At 42.7% G+C, this 22,874-nt stretch overlaps 1 protein-coding gene and 1 pseudogene across 2 annotated transcripts in view; one reads left to right on the top strand and one right to left on the bottom strand.

Moving 5' to 3' along the window:
* Nucleotides 1-10,123, bottom strand: part of kcnh1a (potassium voltage-gated channel, subfamily H (eag-related), member 1a) — a 102,476-nt gene extending 92,353 nt beyond the window's left edge. The window contains exons 1-4 of one of the 2 annotated variants that reach the window (XM_064317802.1): nt 9,859-10,123; nt 6,189-6,215; nt 3,354-3,477; nt 307-413 (exon numbers count right to left, since the gene is read on the bottom strand). In XM_064317802.1, the coding sequence (XP_064173872.1) occupies nt 307-413; nt 3,354-3,477; nt 6,189-6,215; nt 9,859-9,931 (331 nt within the window). In that variant the 5' untranslated portion in view covers nt 9,932-10,123. The remainder of the gene's footprint in view (nt 1-306; nt 414-3,353; nt 3,478-6,188; nt 6,216-9,858) is intronic. The other variant, XM_064317803.1, reaches the window with a different exon arrangement.
* A 3,894-nt stretch (nt 10,124-14,017) lies between these two features.
* LOC135244852 (REST corepressor 3-like) lies at nt 14,018-22,181 on the top strand (annotated as a pseudogene).
* Nucleotides 22,182-22,874: the final 693 nt, after the last annotated feature.

Raw genomic sequence — 22,874 nt, 5'->3', positions numbered from 1 at the left:
CAGGAGGTTAGTGAGAAACATCATACAATTTCTCAAAAGGACAGTTTACTTAATGGGGTTTTAAAAAATATTATTTCAGTTTTAGTGTTTTTTCATTTGGAGCTCAAGAGTTTTGTGTGCAGTGATATTTTTGATATTTTCTCTGGATACAAGTGTGGGTGCTAAACACCTGATAGTGAATCTAAATCAATCAGAAACATTAAATAATATTTTTTAAAATCACATAAAGCAAACTGTCCCTATTAGGACACATGAAAGTTATAGAACAGATTTCAAAAGTGACAGACTTTGCTGCCTGTTACTTACGATTCTTCTTGTACATTAGTATTTCAAACGAGTTCATCTCATAGTTTTCAAAGGTTAGCCGTACTTTCTCACTTGTTTCTTTGTCCGTAAGCTCTCCATACATAAAGCTGAAAAACAACACAGGAAGTGACGCGTTTATTATGCAAACCAATGAACAGCACATCTTTCTCTGCGATTCGGTCAAGGAGTAGACATAAACTGTCATACCGACAGGCAACTGAAATAACGAAGGCAAATTCATCAAAGGTTTTACTCTCAAGCTTTTACTCCCCAGAACCCGTAACTGCATCTCTTACACACACCTAAGGGCGTTAGCGGCGAGCAGAACCGGTCTTTGTTAATTTGACGGTGCCGACCTGAGCGGCCGCCGATCGGACCGTACGTTTCTCTCCGTTTCAGCTCGGCCGGGGACGGACCGCGCCGACGCACCGACGCGGAAATAACCTTTTAGCCTTATCGATGTCCGATCCGGACTCAAAGCGCGTTTAAATGCTCCGACTGAGAGAGAAGCGCGGGGGCGCGCGGGGCACGGTGCTGAAAGGGCAGAAATCAATCGTTTAAAAAACAACTGAAAACACGATGAGCACGCATCAGCGCTGTGACATCCATTCGCTGCAGAACACGGCACAGAGTATCCTGGACCACTTATCCAGAGGCTGATAAACTCGAATGCAGTGGCAACCTGTCCTATGAAATACTAATAAGAATCTCAATCAGGGTTTACCTGCAACCTTCTAGTAAAATTCCTGCAGGTTTCTGACAGCAAATTGCACCAGCGATGAAAGTGATGTTTTTTGTTGTTGTTCAAATTCATATTTGGCCCTGGTCTGGTCAACATACAGTATGGGGAATAAGGTGTTTGCATCCTTTTCCTTTGTGGATTATTAGAGGCATATGTAACCTGTCTCATTCAGATTTTGAATATTCAGAATAAGGGCTCGACAGGGTTTTCCTTTTTGGGACACGGTGTTTACGTGGCCTTATCTTAACCGGAATACTTGAGTTTTCTGAATAAGATCAAAATAGTGTGCGTGTAAACATAGTCACTGATAAGTATCGTTGGCAAGAGTCTGATGATTTTCTGTTCTGGACACTTAACTGCTGGGCGGTATCCCTGCAATTTTTCTTTTCGTCTTTTGCTGGCATTACATTCAGCACTCTCAGGAGCAGTCTAATGGCACGTTTCTTGGTCATAATGCACCATCTTTGCGGGAACATATTTCCGGGGAATAGAGCAAATGACTGAAATCACAGGTTTTTCCGGTAGTGGACCCGGCAATCAAATGGCGGGTTTTCAGCTCCCCGGAACGACTCAAGGGCCCCGGTAAGACCTGCGGGGTCACCGGGGTCGCCGGCGTGATACGGCACATGCTGATTGGCTGGCAGTGCCGTTGAGGGCGCATGCTGATTGGCTGGCAGTGCCGTTGAGGGCCCCAGTCCCAGCGCTCTCTTCTCAGGCCATTAAGGAGGCGCTGTGTGCACCTACACTTCTGCACATCTTCCACTCCAGCAGAGGTATTAAACTAGCAGGTAAAGTAGAAAGGCCAAATGAAAGGATGTGTAATATGCAGCTACATTACATTACATTACATTTATTTGGCAGATGCTTTTATCCAAAGCGACGTACAGTAAGCGCATACCGAAGGTCACTGGAACAACTACAGAACACATCCGATAGGGTACAGTACTCATTTAGTCAGTTCAGAGGGGCGGGGTGGTGTGTCTGGGGCTCCAGGTTGGCGGAGGGGATCCCTGACAGAGCAGGGAGAAAATAAACAGTGACAGACAACCAACGGGCCGCTCGGCAGGTTTTTTACTGCTGTCAATAAATTATTGTCTGCAGTCCCACAATCCCCTCTGCCTCAGAGCTGCATTGTCAGGGGTGAGACTGCACTTCAGAATCACAGAGCAGCTGCTTGCTCTGAGGAAGGCTTGTCACGCTGACAGGTGTAGCATCAAACGGCTTCTTCCCTCGGGGGACTGAGGGGTTTTTACCAAGCTGCAACAGCAACTCAGTTTGCGCGCATGTTTCTTACATCCAGCGCTTTTATAAAAAAACACGCGCGCTGTCGAAATCCATCTTTTGTTTTTTTTATTTATTATCGTGACGTGCACCTCTGAGGATGAGCGTGGCTCACAGTGCCTCCCAGTTTGATTCAAATTCAAATGATCAAATGCAGCTTTAAAAATGAAAGCTGCCTTTTAATTTGGTTATCAGCAGTAGGGTCTACTCCATTTCGAGTCAGGCAAGTTCAGGAAATGAACTGAATTCAGTTAATTAATAGAAGAATGCTCAGTTAATTGTGTGAGTGTGAATTTCAGGTTGTCTGCTGTAATTGAGACCGTGTACACTACCTGAACTCTCCTGAACGCCGTTCTGTTCACACCTTTAAGGAAATGGGAACATTAGTCCCGTGGTCTGAATGTGTAAGAGACAGGATGTGCTGTCACACAGGCTCATTCAAAACAGATGAACAGAAGCCATATAACAGCTTCAGTGGGCGACTGATGGGGTGTTCGGCAGAACCACTAAAGATAGTGCATGCAGCACGACAACAAACGCACATTAAAAAAAAAAAAGATCCTTTCGGATGAAAGCGAAGTGCATTTCCTGTCCGTTTTGCGGGCTGCACACCTCTCTCTCTATCGTGTCCATCGCAGGCTGAGTCAGGACCGAGCTGCACTGAGAGATTAACGCTGAAGGCTCTTTTGTTGAAAATTGCTTGCATTGGTAGATGCTGTTCTCTCAAGCATTCCCGGGCACTAAATTTTGGGGCCGGCATTGTCTCCAGATCAGCAAGCGTGCATCTCCGTGACGACGATGAACCCCCACCCCCTCCCCCGCCGCCACGTCGTTAACTCAGAGCGGTGATTGGGCGGTTTGGAACGCGCTCAGGTTTGGAACGCGCTCAGGTTCCCCGTCGCGAGACGAACGTGGTGCAGTTAACATGGTGTGAGTTTTGAGCGTGAGTTCCGAGCGCGAATTTTGAGCGTGAGTTCCGAGTTTTGCGTTCTTGCCACGGTGCTTCGCCAACCAAACAGCATACCTGCAGGTGCTGCTCTTCTGCATGACCTCCGCTCGATGGTACCCCGACAGCTTGCAGAACCCGTCATTGCTGTACACAATGGGCCAGTCCACAATCTGAGCGTTTCCCAGGACGAAATTGGTGTCTGTCGGGGGGGGGAGAGAAAACAAACAGACAGAGGAGCTACGCATGTAACTACCGTCCCGGGCACAGACAGGGTGGTGTGGGACGTCACAAAAAGCACAGTTATCACATGACCATCACATGACCACAGCCACGACACATAAAGCGTTTGAGTGTTAGAAGCAGCCACACCTCCGGATACTTACTGACGGCTCGTACTTCACCTGCAGCTCAACGCTGGGTGAGTGCGCTACGCTACGGGAGCGCGCGGGTCAGGGGGAAATTAAAAACGCAACGGAAAGGAACGGGATCGACAGCCATGCGTCTAACAGACCCGCCTTTATGCTGCTGGGTTTCCCTCACCACAACACGGCCTACTCCGCCTGGTGGTCACACCGGCGAGCAGCGAGGGTGACACCAGTGAGAGACCACAGCAGCCCAAAGGAAGAGCACCCAAGCAACGTGTGCAGGGGATGAAAGGCATTGTTTCCAGGCAGAAAACCTTCCGCAAAAGCAACAGTGCATTTACTGAAGGATGCTATATTGAGAATCAAGCTACATTTAATTTAGTACTGCCTCCTCTATATGGTCCTTCATGGCTATTTAACTCCCTCATAATCAGTAATATACCGCATTTATAAGCCCCAGATGAACATTCATAAATTCTAATGGCAATAACTGGAAATCGACACATGGTGTGCTAAGCCACCTCTCACAACTGACCTTAACTTGACTGCGTCAAACACTACCTTAGAATCAGCATCTGTTTGGTAACTTATGATGGACTCATAGCTCTTATAAAGGATCACTCACAGAAATCAAAGATCTATGAAATAATTCCATGAATAGTTCATAGGGTACCTTTTCAATACATAGGTATGTGACTGCTAATTCACCCACGTAAGTAAGGCTACAGTCATGGTTATATTAAATAACAGCAGAAGGTTTGGTTCACACTGTAAATAGTGCATAACTTCCCATGACCTTCATAAGGAATGTGTAAGGTGTTCGTAAGCATGGCATTAATACTTTATAATGACTTATAACAACTGCCGGGCGTCATGACAACTGACAACACAGCACTCTACAAATTATAACCATACCTATGATAACGTACCAAACACTGCTCTAGCTCAGCGGACCAAAAACATATTTACCCATTACTGCGTAATACGTTATACTACGTATATTACTGCGTTATAAAGTAGTCCTACCAAGCTCATAAAGTGTTATGCATTCTCTATGAAGACTTCATGAACATATTGTTAATATATACTGCGATCGTATCAGTTTTCTTTCTGGATTTTCATTGAATTCACTCATCTGAAATTTCTGCACTATACTTTTTGAGGTATATGATCTATGTCCACATCAGAAGAGCTGCAAATGACAGGAAACTGTGCACATTGAATCTGAGAAACAGAAATTGGCACGTTATGGGGATGTAACGGTGTTTTATGGGTCCAACGTCTGTCGCCATTCATGAACGTACTGTACTAGAAAACTCAAATGTGAATTCCTAACATGACCGGTAGGCTAATGTAGAACTGAACAGAATAAGAATGACAGCAAATTGACCGGAAAAATGTGCGCTTTTGTATAACTATAGATAAAGAGGTGCAGACAGAGCTATAGAGATAGAGAGTAAATGAGCTGTCTGTCCATCTCACAGACCCTACATGTACTCCCAGAGTGCACGGGGTCCTGTGGGGCAGTCTGTGGGGGAGGGTTTTCAACGCTGTCTCCCCCAACCACTGGAAACACTGCACAACCCTTTGGGTCATGAACATAACCCCCCCCCCCCCCCCCCCCCCCCACACGGCCAATCTGAGAGGCGACTAACAACTGACAAGCTGCCACTCTTCACCGTGGTCGTGAAGGAGTGAAATCCGCAGGAGAAACAGTGCACGGGAGTTATTTTTATTTATGTTTATGTATTATCCTCTCCAAGTGCCTCTCGGTCAATTTTCCAGGTCTACAAACAACCTCGTCCAGTGACTCATTCTACAAACACTTCACACGCACCAAAATGTGTTATTATTCCACCGACCCACCCCCCACCCCCTAACTGACCCTCATTCACTCAAGTGGTGCAGTTTGTGAATGTAATTGTAAATCAAGTAATAAACGCCATGCAGACACAAGACAAGGAGGACAAAATGTCGCCATCCACTGTCTGCTGGATCTAGGCTTACACAGCTGCCCATAAGCATACCTTAGCCTTGCAGCAGTTGGCTGAACCCGGGAACATTTCAATAGGAATGTGCTTTGCACATCTGACACATTATAGAAAACAGAAAGGAATTTCAGAGGTGAAACACAGAAAACTGCAGGGCTTTCTGCTAAACGCACAGTGGACAAGCACTAATACTACTGAGATGGACACAAACACTGTGGAAGTAGGAAGTTCCATGCCAACATTTGTTATTTTACAGTGGTTCAATGCTTTAGTAATTATTAGTTAGTCAATGGTCGATATCAAAGGTCCCACAAAATGCAGTTATTGCCCTTTAACATGTAATATTAAATGTTATTTATAAGTATAAAGCCCACAGATATGATTGAGGAGATGTAGGGAAAAAGAAAGGGGGACAGTCTCTCTGTCATAGAATTTCCTCATCCGGCACGATGTAAATTAACAGAAATTGGTATAGAACATTACCACATTAACAGAGAGTTAGAGAGATAGGAATATAAGAGGAGCAGAAAGTCACTTTAGAACGTTGCGTATACCTGTCTGCCTATGTGACAATGTCCAAACTGAAAGTTAAGCAGAAAAATGGTTAAAGCCAGAGACATTTCTGTTCAAAACAAATTGTTACCTATCACGCATTGCATGTAAGGCTGTATTTCATATGTGCAAGACCTAAAAGGGAAATATACTATATTTATATATATATATATATATATATATATATACTTTACACACAACTTTTCACAGTATCTGCTTGGGGTATGGACTGCAAAGACTGCACACAGAACAGACACAGAGACATTGATGTTAAAATGCAGAATTTAAAATTCAGGAAGGCGGTTGACACCATCCAAAATGGAAACATTTCCGGTAAAAAAAAAAAAGCATGTACTCATTAATACAAAAACAACAGTTTTTCGCAGTTGATATCACAAAGTGAGTGTTGTCAGAGCTGGCGGAGTTTTGCTGAGGGGAGATGAGAGATGGGAGATGGGATAGGGGCTGGAGGACCAGGCAGGATGGCTTCGCGGCTCCTGACAGAGAGATGAAACGCGCGCAGTCTCTGCAGTTCTCATTACGATGTTATGAGCGCTTCAGCAGCGGCTGCTGGGCACCTATGCAGCGCCTCATCAAATTACCTGTGGCAGGATACAAGCCTCGCTTTACGACAAGAATAATGAGCAGTCCATCTGTCTGAGTGGGAATGTATTATGAGCCTGTTTAAATGTACCTTTGCTAACCCGGTTCCTTTCCTTTAAGGTCTCGAATACGTGTAACCAATCAAAATATAGACTGGAGTACATATTTATGCTATTTATCTCGATCGTGAATATCACTGAACCTGAGCCATCGACTCATGCATGTGCTCCCCTCCAAAGCGTGTGATGTCAGACCCTGTTTCTGTTTGCAAGACAGATCAGGCTCACACAGAGTCTGAGGAAGACTCTTCACACACAGCTCACAGGTCAGGCTCACAGACAGGAGTCTGAGGAAGACTCTTCACACACAGCTCACAGACAGGAGTCTGAGGAAGCCTCTTCATGCACAGTGGAACAGGCGGACTTGTGGGCTTGATTTCGATTGGCTGGTCACAGGTGTGTGATAAGCCACTGCAGTACCAGCCGACTGAGACCCTCCCACCTCTGGCCGATGCTATAGCCAATCAGCACACTGCAGGGCCACTGGCCGCTACCCACACTGAACAGTCCAGATTCACTATAAGGCCGGGCCCAGGCCCATCCCAGAGCAGCGCCTTCACAGGAACCCCAAACTGCAGCGCTACCTGCTGATACAGCTGCAGCATGGCCTAACAGGAGAAGGGGGTGCTGACTAAATTCATTCGCAGCTAAATATGTTTTTATGTGTAGTTAACCAGCTCTTTTGGCAACAATGTGCATTTATAACTTTCTAAAGTCACAATCGTGATAACAAACAATGCGTATGTACACAGTAAAATGTTTGATGTTAAATCAACTCTTATAGAGTACATGTAGTACCAATTGGACTCATATGTACTATGCTACAGTTGAGCTAACACTGGACATTTTACTGTGTACTATAAGCAAACCTCCATCGGCCCAGCCGTCCCCTGCTCCACCGAAAGATGAATTGATCACCAGAAAAACTGTGTCAGGAAACCTGGGCAGCTAGCTGGTGAGCCAGTCCCGCAAACACCAGCGTTCTGGGGCAGGGGCTGCATTTTAACACCAGCGTGTGTCCGAGGGCAGGGGAACGCAGCTCTCTGTTTACTGTGCAGCAAAAGCAGACCGAGTCCTTTGTGATGAGACACGATTGGGTTTTCTCAGTCTCAGTATTTCTGGAGTCTCTCGTTCAGGAAAGGCAGTGGAGGCTCACAGAACCAGGCAGGACTCTACAGAACAACAGGTTCTGTCCTCTGGGGTTCTACAAGCATGCAGGGGGGGCGGGAAAAGAGCCTAAACTACAACTCCCACGGTACCATGCTGTTGATTGACATGACACTCGGGACACATTATTGCCATCTCTTGATGACACAAAACCACAGCAAGCCAACCATGCCACAGTGACTTCGGGGCATTGTGCACATTACCAAAAAGGCACGTATTTATAACATGAAAATATCAGACTTTGATACGATGACGCATTGCTGACCTATGAGTAATGCGCTCGCCAGGTGTAGGGCTTCCTGGAAGCCTCGCGTTCATCCCTCACAATGAGGTGTGTCATGAGGAGTGCTTTCTTGGAAAGCCTGGGTCACAATGTGTGCAGTCCGAGTCTTAAGGTTTACAGGCAAGCTCAGCTGAACTGCCAGTGCGAGTCATTTAGTTTGCTGCTTTTCTGACAGGTTTTCGCATTTTAAATGGATTGTAGGGGATTAGAGAACTGCCTTTTTAACCATCAAATTGCATTGCTGAGTACTTGTATTTTCTCCACTTGCATTTTCTTCTGCGATGTTAAGATTAAATATTGTGCATTACCTTCTCTTATTTAACTACAATGCCTGTGTGGTCACCAACACAGAGACTGATTGCGATAGACTACACCAATTATCAAGCCTCTGTGATATCTCCAGTCGATGAGATAGGAATGCCGAGCCACTGCAGGACACTGTGCAATGTTTTTTTTTTTTTTTTCTTGCGTTGATGATCTTCCTAATAGCCTAGCGGCCCCTGCGACAGTGCATGTTGAAATTGCCGCACTAGCGGTCTGCGCTTGTGTTGTGATGTTTAAACAAACCGGGAATGAGAGAGCTACTTATGGTCTCCTTAGCCCTGAAACCACCGCACTAGGATGGAAACGTAGGCAAATACAGAAAACAAACGTGCGTGACTGGCTTTATACGTCCGCATGAATGTGTAGTGGCATTTAAAGGGTTCGCATAACGATTCTAGGTTTCTGAAAGTGTCGTGATCCACCCGTCGGTATTAAAATTCCTTCAAGATGTTATGCAGCTATACATTCCTTTAATCTTATCCGGTGTGCAGTTACAAACCAGGTCAGCATTAATTATGCAGAACTAAAGTTGGGTTAGCCTACTTGTTAGTTGAAATAATTCTGTTCTGGAATATTAAACATATGATAAAGAATTAAAGGAGCAGGCTCATTTTTCCCCCTCAAATCGTAATCTCAGATGCAATCAAATTTTTTAAATTGGATTGGTTTTTCCGACAATTAAAATAGAAACATAAATCTCCATAAGTATGCATGAAATGTCGTGGTATAACCATTTACGCATGATTTATTGTTGCTGAGAATAAACTGAAATATAGATACATATCTTTATAGATATGAGAGAAAGAAAATACAGTTTGCTGCGGCCAGTCTACGCTACGCCAGCTCTGCATGAAACGCGAATTGTCTGTGTTGATTCACATAACTTTTTTCATCCCAATTTTTATTCGTGCCTGGAACGCGTTGCCGCAAAAGTGACAATGTTCAGCGTTTTTATGCACTATGCGATTATGATTTAATGAGTTATAATGTTTATATTAGACTCTATTCGTTTCTGATCTATTTTCTTTTCAGTTGCTTCACTCAAAGGATTTTGGCGTTTTTGTCGACGTCCCGAAGATCCGATTATTTAGGCTAGTATTTTTTTGTTTGTTTGTTTAAATCATCAAAGTTCCATCCTCTTATGACAACATAGGACCGACTAGTCACTCATTAATGTGCATACCGCTCCTGATATAAGCTAAGTGATATAATATCAATACATGATAGGCTACTTACCGTTAGACCGTCTGACGATGTTCTCTAGGAAAGTGTTCTGAGGGGCCACAAGTCCTCTCCGTCCGCCTGCCATGCCGACTCGTCATCCAGTCCTCTGTGGGTGGCTACCGCTCAACGTACTGGGATGCTAAAACTATCCGCGGCGCGATATCTCTGATCTGCTGTCTTCATGGTCCCTGTTCCTAATGAGAAGAGGGTGCTGGGCTTCTCCTTACGATACCTCCCTCAGTCTGAGACGGTGCTCCCCCTGTTGAGACAGGATCGAAGCAAAAGCGCGCGCAGCCTCATCTAAGATCTTTTCTACGAGGTGCCTAGTGGTACCCAAACCCGCCTTTCCTCTCCTCCGCAAAGTTTGATTTCCCCCTGCTGGCCATTCGAGGAATTTACCTCGTAAATACAGTATAGGTCAGTGCTGTACGTCACACTTGGCTTACTGTACCTATGGCCGGCCAGTAATTTTTGTTCGTTAATTTTCACCGATGCATTTTTGTTAAACTGTATTACTGGACGGTGCATTTTTCAGAACTACTACCATAACTAAAGTGGTTGTACTTGTACAGTTTAAATACTGAACTAGGTTGCTACTGTACTTCATGCTTGGCTTACAGTAGGCTACCCTATTCCCAAGAGAGGCCTGCCTGCCAGTATTTATTTTATGAGTTGAAGTGGTTTAGTCGTCTAAAATGAGTTTAAATGGCATAAACTATCTATGGATTAATAAATTGTTATTATTAGCCATTTTTATGTTAATTTGGCGTGTGCGCAATTGTGATACCCTTCTGCAGACTACATATAGCTTCCTAAATGCATTTCTTTAATACATACAGTTTTGTGCATGTCCACTTTAATGAAAGAAATATTCTTCTGTGGTTCATAACAGACGTAATGAAGCTTGGTAATTGTGTGACATCTGTTCTGCTGTGTCACCTGAGTGGAAGTCTTTCAGCGGCTTCCCTGTGGTCTTGTTAGCATTTAACACAGTACCTGTTTTTTGAAAGAAAAACAAAAAAGCAACTCATCGCTGCAGATGTGTGTCGCAATGAGACCCGTTGTGAAGAAATTGTTTCAAAGACACCGGGGAGGCGGCGTTGACGCTTGTTATGGCAGTGCGTTTCACCTGTCTGTTTAGAAGTGATGTGCTCCCAGTCTTTCCGCTTTTTCTCTAAACCACGACTGTTATTATCAGGACAGATAAAAGCACCAGCATTCCCTGGCTCGTTCAACCTGCCACTGAAGTGTGTGAATAACTAATGTTGAAGACCCACAGTGGCACATATACAGACGTTTCATGAAAAATGACCAACTGAATGTTCAAATATTTATCTGAATGAGTAATTCGCTTATGGAAACAGTACAGTTCTCCAGGAGTTTAATTTGACACCCAAATCAGGTTCACACCATCCTGCTCCCTAGTAATAATGTCTAGCGTCCATTATTTATTTATTTATTCATTCATTCATCTGCTGAATAAAAACAGTACAGTTCTGTGTTCATTCGGTCCTGTGTATGCTGCTTTGCAACTCCTCTTATGCCTGTGCGTACAGTAGAGTATGTGTGTGTGTGTGTGGCTTGTGTAGTCTAATACATTTCTGGCCGATTTCAGATTGAAAAAAGCTTTCAAAATCCCCATTTGACCTGTCACCAATTTTGTCCAGCGTTCATTAAAAGTCAGCCGAGCAACTTGTCTATCCAGTCATGCTCAAAGCATGATGAGGTCATTTTCAGCTAGGCTAAGGTTCGCTTGGCACGCATCATAATGCAATCAGATTGTGAGGCAGCCGTGTGCTTTCACAGGGTAAACTGCTGGTACTTCCTTCCCGTGAACAGCTCTAGGTTGCGCTGCTTGTGTTATTATTATTATTATTATTATTATTATTAGTATTATTATTGTGTTTGACTTTAAACAGTCAACCTTAGAAAAGTAACCGTCATTGATATCCAGGATTTTGTATTTAAAATAAAAAATAGCCTATTAATAATCAAATTAGTAATTAGACTTTTACACTGTCGATTACACTGCTGGCCTGCCGTTAAATGTTGCTGTAGTTTGTCTCCATCTAGTGGACTATAGAAAAACACATGACGTATGATAACTTAATTGTGATTATGTGGGTTTCTGGAGGACTGAAATATATATACTGCTATAAAATATATTCGTGACCAAATGCATAGACAATACAAGACTATGTAGGGCTCTGTTCACTTACTGAAGGAATGAATGTACTCTGGCAGAGGAAGCGTGTACACTTGGAACAGCAGAGGTTTAAAACTCAACCTAAACCCTTAACTGTCTGAAATGCCTATATTTTTATTGTTCTGGATGATAAATTTAAGTGTGCCTATTTGAGTAAAGCCAAGATTTCATTACTTCTCACATCCACAAAATGACATGTGACATGAAAATGAAAAATGGGTCTCAATTAACTACATATAGGCCCACATTTTAAAAAGGCCCCAGGTCGGTATATTTGCTACAACTACAGTGATTTAACGTGAAATAAACCGAGGTTATGCTGATACATTATATTCACTGAATAAAATAAGGATTTGCCAAAGAAGGATGAACCATTTTTAAAAGGCACAAATTGCTTAGCCTATGAGCAGTGCCCACAAGACTTTTGCTGATTTCTTAGTTATAGCCATAGCTATGACCAATTATGAAGGCCAAGTATTAGATGACTGTACTAAACAAAATCATTACCCTTGTGTCAAGCATACTGAGTTAAGGGCATCACGTCGCCGTAGCACATAAGACGAGGCGTGAAGCCACTCATCGTCCTTCTGTTTTACTGGGTAACGGCTCTTCAGAACATGCTTTAATTTGGGGTTATAAAATGTAATGTTACTACACTAGTGTGATTTCTTTACTTAATTTTCTCGCAGCTGCTCTCTGTGCTGAGCCCATTGGTGTCTATTTCAGCTAGGCGTCTCCCGGATGTCTGCAGCTGTTTCTAATGAAGTAAATGGTAAATTTAAATGGAAGGTAAAGTAAATTTGCCATTCTAATGAAGTGAATACAAACCTGTCTTCTGTAACAGTACTCCTGTATTCAAAAGTCTAACCAGTAATGTCCGGTGCTATTCCTGAGATGTTATCAACCAACCAATTGTCTGTTCATCAACTAACATTTTGATATAGTAATGAAAACAATTTGTCTCTTGATGTTGTACCAGATTTAGCACAAAAATTTTGTAAATTGAATAATAATAATAATAATAATAATGATAATAATGCTTTATTTGTATAGCACCTTTTATACAGAGACGCAGCTCAAAGTGCTTTGCATAGTGCAGTGAAAATAAAGACTAAATAAAAGTAAAATTAATCAATAAAAAGCACATAAAATAAAATAATAAGATAGCACGTGAATGATTTTTTAAAATGCATACAATATCGGAGAAAAAAGACTATATAATAAGATACTTGTTTATAGTCCCATGGACTAAACTAGCCCAATGTGGCTAATGCTGAAAATAAGTCCAAGGACAGGCTCAGATCCAAAAGAAATATTACATGCCAAGCTACAATAACAGCGGCTACTGCTGTGGTATACACATGCAAAAGTTAACGTTGGGAAACTGCTTAAACATGAATATGTAAGAAAAGCCCTTAATCCGTATAAAAATAATTTTATTTGTCAGTCAGTCGTTAGGGCACACGTAAGACCTTCTGCAGATTGCTTATTGATCTGTTAAACGCAGACATGTCAGCTTTATTATTAATTTAAATAACACAAATGACACTGTTGTGCTGCAAATAAAATATGTCAGCATTTACGGTATAGTAACAATTTTCACACTGTACCTGGCCTACATTAGCTGATGGATAGCTGGTCAAGAAATACAAGAGTAAGGGGATAACAGTTACGATACACTTGAACCGACGTTTATTTTAAAATCAGATGAGCAGTGAACGCATATATTTATTGGATACAAATATAGGAGTGTTGCGCACGAAATTGTACAAATTGTATATATTTCCACATCAGAATAAACGCTGTTTCGACCAGGTTACCGTCAAGTCGCAGTTCGACTTCATAGGGGGCAGTCGGCAGGCGCTTGACAGTTCATTCCGCAAGATAAAATAGATCCGTTCGTGCTTTAATTGTAGTACAATTCTTTATTATTTTATGCTACTAAACAGTATCTTTAAAATGAACAGTCCAGAAAATAGCCACTCAAATGTAACAATTCAAAATTTAGTAACACAACAGAGGGAAACGGCGAAAAGGATGGTGCATGAATACTGGACAGCGGCACGGTGACACTGCTTAATCGAAAGGGGAGTTGTTTGGGGGAGATAAAAGAAGACGAAAAGGGCTGAAAATAAAGCTTAGAGCAGCACGGGACTCGAATTAATTATTTATAAATATAAGGAGGAAAACGAAATATCTGACAATGCCTGGGATGATGGGAAGAGGGTCTGAATACCTGGGCAAAGGACGTTCAAACGGGACGAAGAGCCCCTCTAACGCCTCGAATGGACATTTTTCTGACGAGAGTGGCAGCGACGACGAGCATGGTAGCCTCGAACGCTGCTTTTTATGATAGCCTAGCATGATATCAGTACGCTGTGGATGCGGTCTACAGTTTGTGAACATCGCTGATTTCTCGATCCCCTCTTTGTTTCACAGATGTTGGAATGCGAGTGGGGTCCGAGTATCAAGCTAGTATTCCAGAATTCGAGCTAGGTATGATATCTGGCATTAGCCTATTACATTTACACACTGTACCTGACGCTTGGAGTTGGTAGCCTCGGTAGCTAGCTTCCTAGCTGGACTTTTCATTTACGGTGTTCATTCATTTTTTGTTGCAGTAAAACGTGTCGTGTTCCATTATGACTTTAGGAGAACATTAGTATAATCGCCTGTAACCTTGTTCATATGGCATAAATCCATAGAACATAGAACATATGGTTTTTGTTCGCAAAAAGCGGCCATGTAATGCCTTTACCTATGCAGAGACGTCCCTTCGCTGCAGCTTGATTAATGTATTATGGGAGATTTATTTCTCGATGCAGGTATAAATGAACCTGCAATATTAATATTTATTATCTCATTATGTGCCCAAGTCATTTCTGAGCACACAAAACGCATGTCACAAAGGTCCCTTTTAAATGGGAACATATGTCCAAATGAAACTGCGTGCGTATTAGCCTATGATTTAGCCCATGCGATGCAGAACGGGCACTTGTCAGCCTTGACAGTAGCCAGTCGTGGGTTAAATGAGTTTAGACAAGAATTTTCAAAACTTGTCGTTCTACTGTACGACTTTTAGCGTACTAAAATACAAATAAAATTTCTCATTTTCAGTGATGATAGTAACTGGAAGGAGATCGGCAATGGAACGCGGACTATTCATAGCCTTAAATAGCCCAGTCGCGAAAGGTGTAGCCAGTAAAATTACAGCATCAGTGTTCATTTCCCGTGGTGATAATTTGTTTATTTGTTTATAGGTGCTACGAAGTACAGCGACAAAGACGGGGGGGGCATGCTTGTCTGGTCTCCCGTCCATACCATCGTCGACACAAAATGTAAGAACTGCGATATTTATCGATGTGTGTCTGACTTGCATGTGTCAAATCAATGACAAACGGTCACTGTTTTCACAGTGGATGAATACATTGCCATCGCCAAAGAAAAACATGGATACAATGTTGAGCAGGTCTGTCGCAATCTGTTTGAATGTTTATACAGAGCAATCCTATAACTAAACTAAACTAAACATATACCTAAAGGTACTTAAGCCCAGCTAACACAAAACATTCTATCAATGTTGCTGCAGTGTATTGGCGATGTTATAGCATTGACAACCTATTCCATTAACATTGTGAGAACATTTTGTGTTAGCTTGGAGGCTACTTTGAGGACTGCATGGCCATTACTGCACAACACAGTAAGTGCGTGTATGTGTGTGTGCGTGTGTGTGTGTGTGTGTGTGTGTGTGTAGGCTCTGGGGATGCTGTTCTGGCACAAGCACAACATTGAGAAATCCCTGGCCGACCTTCCCAACTTCACTCCGTTTCCCGATGACTGGACCATGGAGGACAAGGTCCTCTTTGAGCAGGCCTTCAGTTTCCACGGGAAAAGCTTCCACAGGATTCAGCAAATGGTAACGTCCCAAGCCGACTTGGTTCCCAGGACATCTCTTATTAGCTGGGATTGTACAAGCGGTAGAACTGTCACAGAATGCCTGTTGTTTTTGTTTTCACCGTAGCTACCAGACAAACCAATATCTAGTCTGGTGAAATACTACTATTCTTGGAAAAAGACACGGTCCAGAACGAGCCTGATGGATCGTCAGGCAAGAAAGCTGGCGAACAGAAATAATCAGGATGAAAGGTAAGATTTCAGCAATGCGAGTCACAAGTAGCTTTGCGTGAGATTGTTTAACCTGTTCCAATCTTTCAATGTGGCTTTCGCACGTTAGTGATGAAGACATGGAAGAGGCCATTCCGCTTGAGCCCAATGACAGCGATTATGATCCGACCAAGGAGAATAAAAAGGAGGTGATGTTGCATATTTTGTGTTCATATTTATGTGAATCAAGACTAGAGTCAGCTAAAATCAGCCCATCTTGCCAATGAGCTAACAGGTGGCGTGTTATTTATTTATCATTGGCAGTGTATCGCACTCTCAAGAAGGATGTGTTAATATCTAACACACCTTTTATGTTACTACTTTTTTGTTCAACTAGATTTCTGTTACAAATGTACAATTTTTGTGCTGCAAGGGGAGACTTTTTAACACAGACTGTGTTGAAAGTAACACAAAATGTGTTGTGTTAAACTGTTGTGACACGTTATGTTTTCAACACGCCCGTTTTGAGAGAGCACTCTGTCCCAGCCTGAGTGAGCTCGAGGGTCGTGATCGGGGCTCGTTTTGATGTTCGTTGCTCGTTCTCTCTTTTTAAACTCTGAGCAGAGTCGCGCCGAGCCCCCCGCCCAGCCGGCGAAGATCGGGCTAGGCCGCCGGGAGTACCAGACGCTCCCGCACCGGCACCACTCGCAGCGCTCCAAGTTCCGGCCGCCCAAGGGCATGTACCTGAGCCAGGAGGACGTGCTGGCCGTGTCCTGCAGCGCCAGCGCCCCCAGCGCCGTGCTCAAACACCTGGACATGGAGCTGGTGTCACTCAAACGCCAGGTACGGCACCGCAGCGCCACCTTTCACCCTGCGCCTCCCTCCCTCTCGCCCTGCGCCTCCCTTTCACCCTGCACCTCCCTCCCATTCACCCTGCACCTTTCACCCTGCGCCTCCCTCCCTCCCTCCCTCCCATTCACCCTGCGCCTCCCTCCCTCCCATTCACCCTGCGCCTCCCTCCCTCCCATTCACCCTGCACCTCCCTCCCTCCCTCCCTTTCATTTGTGTATAAAGACAACACAAGATACACGTAGAAGCATTTGTTTATACTTTTGTGTTTCCCTCATTCAGGTTCAAAATGCCAAACAGGTTAACAGCGGCCTGAAGCAGAAGATGGAAGCAGGTATAGATGACTTAAGGCTGCCGGAGGTAAATCACTAGTCAGAAAATTTTAAACATCTACCAAAGGTGTTTGTGTCATCTCATTTTATTCTTGTCAGTTTTATTAAATTTTAAAATGTAATTTTTTTTTTACCCTGTTATCAAGCTGGAAGGATGTTAGATCAAGTTATAGAAAATGGAAGGGGAGAAATGCATACAGCAGAACTGATGGAAATGCCATTTTATTCAATGAGGATGTCTGTACAGATAATTAAGGAAACTTCATGCATTTATCATTTTTAACTTATTGAGACATGTAATATAGAGCTCCATATCTCACTATTGCCAAAAAATAATTAACGCTGGGATGCACTGTGGCTTTTAAAACAGATTAAGCTCCTCAATTTATTTATTAAAAAATAAAAAGTTTAGTTATAAATGTAGAACTGTACTCTGGAGAGAGAGCCCCAGAATGCTAAGGTCTGATGCAGACATAGAGTCATGTTTTTTGCTTCATGTAGTGTACCCAGAAGATTAATGCCCGCTGGACCACCGACGAGCAGCTTCTCGCAGTTCAAGGTGAATCTCCTGCGCCTGTGAAAGTCTGAGTGCGAAGCACATTCAGCAGCTGTGCCTTATCAGTGTCCGCCAATGCTGTGCACTGTGTACCTTTTGATTGTTATTTCTGCACCTTCACACAACCGTACGTACTACAATCGCAAGTGGCGAGTCCTCACATTCAAAGGCTAGTGGCCTCGTTTATGAAATGGTCTTATGATCAAACTGTACCTTAAATCGTGGCTTACATGGATAAATCATGACTAAGTAGTTGTATATTAAATCCCATTTTGTTGTGGACATAATCGAATCTTGATGTAAAGTTTATACTCGACGAAAGTGAATTACCTGCTGGTACTGCACCAAGAGGGCTGTAAGAAAAACATTTAATTGATGGTCAATTTTAGGCAATAGGAGAGCAAGAAATGCTGAAATGCCCTTATTTACCCTTATTTAGAGGAACATGGCTGTTTGTGGCAGCATTCACAATATGGGGTAGTTATAAAGTTCAAATTGAAGTTCATTTGAGATTTATACAAGTGTGTAAGATGCAGATATGACACCAGCGTCAGCAAATTTCCCTTCTCAGTTATTTTTATATATCAAGCGTAAGCACAATTTGGGAAATGATCTTAAGAAAACGTTTAAGTTTAAACCCAAGGATATTTTTTTAGAAATGAAGCCTGTATTCAAATCAATATTTGACCTTACTTCTGGCTTACAAGTAACTGGTTTTTTTTTTTTTTGCTTCTCAGAGTTCCGCAATTAGCAAAAAAACAAAAAAAAACTAACTGTGAGTCAGAAGGATGAGTGTTAGCGGGATCCAGGCCTAACTGTGAGTCAGAAGGATGAGTGTTAGCGGGATCCAGGCCTAACTGTGAGTCAGAAGGATGAGTGTTAGCGGGATCCAGGCCTAACTGTGAGTCAGAAGGATGAGTGTTAGCGGGATCCAGGCCTAACTGGCTCTCCTCTTCTCACCCCTTCCTTCCAGGTGTTCGGAAGTACGGGAAAGACTTCCAAGCTATTGCCGATGTTATCGGTAATAAGACCGTTGGGCAGGTAAAAAACTTCTTTGTGAACTACCGTCGGCGCTTTAACTTGGAGGAGGTGCTGCAGGAGTGGGAGGCGGAGCAGGGGACGGGATCCCTTGGAGGTGACGGCGCCCCCTCTGGGGAGGAGGGGAAGAACAGGTCCAACACTCCGTCAGGGAAGAGTACCGACGAGGAGGAAGAAGAGGTGGCGGAACATTCCTCTTTCCCCTAAAACCCCCAACAGCTCCTGTAGTTAGATGTGCTGTGCAACCTTCCTGTGTTTCTGAAGCAGCCGTGTGTGTGTGTGTGCACGCATGTGTGTGTGTGTGTGTGTACACTCCTGTGTGTGTGCGTGCGTGTGTGTGTCTGCATGTGTGTGTGTAAGCACACGTGTGTGTGTCTGTGTGATTATGACTCTAGTTGAATATGCAGACTTTCTTCAGTAATTATGAAAGGGGTTCCTTATCAGTGGGAATTGCTGTTTCAGCAATGAGTCCTGCATCCCCGCCCCGGTAGGGAAAGATAAAGCTGCAGTTAGAGCTCCTGTCCTGGTAGGACTCTGTGTAGCCTGGTAGGACTCTGTGTTGCGTGTTGTTTGTGGAAAGTGAGATGAATTTCTTCTATTACCTTGTTGCCAAGCAAGCAGAAACCTTTAAGGAGGCTAGTGACCAGTAACACCACAGTTGTTTTCAGACATAAATGTAGAATTCTCACAGAATTCCCAGGATTCCACCCTGTCGTATGAAGCAAATTTCTGCATATACATTATATTGGTCATATTTTAAATGTCTGTATTGACTCATAATTGTCATTTTTATTTTTCTAAAAGGAGTTATATGTTCCAAACAGATTTGTGTAAACGTAAACTTTATGAATCATTTCTCAGACCGGTGTTTCTCTGCTTTAGTTTCTTAGTGTTATCCTTGGTCGCTGTTCCCCAGCTGTTTAATTCCAAACCCGGATTTTGCCCCTCTCTCCCGCAGGGCCGGATGACCCCCCCGTCAGGCTCCTCCGCCTCAGTCCAGGCTCCGCCCACCCAGCCGCCCGCGACCGGCGCGGCCCCCCCGAACCTGCCCCCCCCTCTGCTGCGGCCGCCCCTCCCCGCCACCCCCGCCCTGCACCGCCAGCCCCCGCCCCTCCAGCAGCAGGTCCGCTTCCTGCAGCCACGCCCCGCCCCCAACCAGCCCCCCCGCCCCTCATCCGCCCCTCCACCCCCCTGCCCCCCCGCCTCAACCCCCGCCCCGCCATGCCCTTCGCCAGCGGCCAGCTGCCCCCCCCCACGCTGATCGGGGTCCAGGGCCGGCCCCCGTCTCCTTCTCTTCTGTGAGAGGGGGCGTGGCCTAAAACAACTTCCGTTTATGTACGATAGATTTATAATATATTATTAACATATTCAGTAACTTAAATATTCCCAGTCTTAAAAAAGAAAGATGTTTGCTGCTAGCTTACCTCGCTCTTGTTTTTGTAAATTTGTAAGTCTGTCCTCCATGTAGAATTTGTGTTATTTGTCCTGAGTGAGTTTTATTTTAATTTTATTTTTATTTGAAAAAATGTTCTTAATACTCTTACGTTGTCTTCAAATTTGACTAAACTATTAAGTACAGACTTTTATAAGGTTCTTGAAATGATTTTCGTCCCATTTTATAAAATGAACTGGGAATGCATTTTAAGTTCCAGGTTGATTGACTGTTGCTGTGAAATGGATGTGTCCAGATCAGCATTAAAAATGCAGAATAGAGCAGCATGCACTTCTACAGTATAGGCATTAGTGTGAGTGTGTAAACTGAATATTTGTTTTTGAAGTAGATTTTATTTGCTCAAGAGGACTCATTTCTTTAAAATAAAAATGAATAGTTATTTATCTTGTACATACAAACAGTATTTTTCTATAAGATGTGTGGACTCCTGGGTAGTTCCAGTAGTGTGCAGATTACTTGTCACCATAAAAGTGCTCTTAAAACATATTTTAAAACATCAGTTATTGTTTATTTATTTTATTACATAGAATGAGAAAGACTTTGCTTCTGGACTGTTCATAGTGGAAAACCGGCTTGTAATTTTAAGAGATGGCATTGTTGGCCATTTGATCGTGTTTTTGTGGTTATTGTTACCTCTGTTATTACAAGAGAACGATGCTGCAGAAATGAGCTCTTTATTGGTTCTGTTTCCAGGTGCTTTGATTCTTTTACAAACATTTAGTCTCATCCAGCCGTGGGCTAGGATGCGTACACGGACTTCCAGATGGGTTTTAACGTGTGTGAAGTGCGGTTTGTGGAAGGCTTGCAGGTTATTGTGAAAGGGAGTGAACAGTGAAAAGGTGGTAGAAACTAGAGGCTTTTTTGTTATTTGTATTTTGTATGAAATGTACCATTTTTTTAATTTATCGGAGTTTTACCTCAAAACAACTTTTTATATTACTTGGAATGTATATTTATTTTTCATGTAGTGTTTGTAAGATGTTAATTTCTTAAATTATATTCATTTTGTATTTTGTGGACAAAAACCTTAAATCATTTGTCTTAAATCGTCCTGTTTAAACAGACATGAATCGTAATTTTAGCACTTTTTAGCCTTTAAATTCAGTCTATGGGTTACCTGTGAAACAGAAAGAAACATGTTTTCTACTATAAAAAAAACATTTGCATGTTGTACATATGTATTAAGTATCCATGTTTAGACACACACACACAGACACACACAAACACACACACAGACAAACACAAACACACACACAGACACACACAAACACACACACAGACACACACAAACACACACACAATTCCAATGTTTTTATGAATTAGTTTGTTTTCCCATCTCCTGAGATTTCTGTTGAATTTCCAAAGATGAAAAAGATGCCTCCCGTAGCTTAAAAACACACCCAGATTAGTGCAGTTTGACGGGAACGTGTTGTACCAGTGTGTTGTTCTGTGAGTACTTGTGACATTACTGTAATAGATCTTGAAGGTTTAAAGACTTGTAATTCAAATGATGTTGTGCTTTATAGTGGTTGTCACTACCCTATGTCTTTAGGCAAAGAAACTTCTCCCTACAGAGGTAAAATACATGGTTTGGTTTTGCCTTGTCAGTCAGCTGAACATGATCATTCAAAAAAGTCATGTGCTGCAGTTGTTTATTATTCAGCTCTTTTCTTTAAAAACAATTCATAAAAAGTATTGTGCAGTGGATGTTTATATACATATTTATGCTGACCGATGGTTCTGTGGTTGTGTGTTGGTTTTCATAACAAAAGATTAAACAAGAGTTTTTGCCTCAGATTTCTGAATTGAAATTTAGTCAAACCACTTTCAGTCTCAGAAGTTTTCTGCAATATTTACTGTGTGATTCCAGTATTTTATGTAACAGACACCCTCAGAATCAGCTGACAGTAATGGGCACTATGGTGTTGCTACAAAAAGTACTGTAATTGAAATTCCTGTATTATAACAAGCTTAGCCAGACTTAATATGCAATGACAATAGATTAAAATATTAATCCTTTTTTTAAATATAACACTTATTAACTTATGATGGGGTCCCCTGGATGTACTTGAGCCTACATGGGGTCCCTGAATCAGGAAAGGCTGAAACCCCTGTTTTATTTCAATGGTATAGTACAATGTGGGGCAACTTGACAAGCTAAGTACACATCTAAAAGTAAACAAACAGTGTTCCTGTTAGAAGCAGCGGGAATCATTTTACACTGCCTGGCTCAAATGGCCTAGTAATGTGTGAATACAGAATTCACTCTAAGCAGAATCTGTCTCCTGTGAATGCTGAGTTACACCATTTTTGGATAAATTCATATATAATACGTATACAGATGTTCGTATTGATCTTCAGTGTATAAAGGAATATTTTTACACCACAGACTAAACTTTACAAAGTACTTTCTTAAAATTTGTTCACTACTGAATTAATGTTTGCATTAACAACCAAACACCGTCGCCCCCCAACACACACACAAACACA

Source organism: Anguilla rostrata, chromosome 18 (assembly GCF_018555375.3).
Source record: "Anguilla rostrata isolate EN2019 chromosome 18, ASM1855537v3, whole genome shotgun sequence".
In the NCBI taxonomy this organism is placed as follows: domain Eukaryota; kingdom Metazoa; phylum Chordata; class Actinopteri; order Anguilliformes; family Anguillidae; genus Anguilla; species Anguilla rostrata.
Note: the sequence above shows the minus strand (reverse complement) of the source record. Positions and strands in the feature narration are given on the sequence as shown.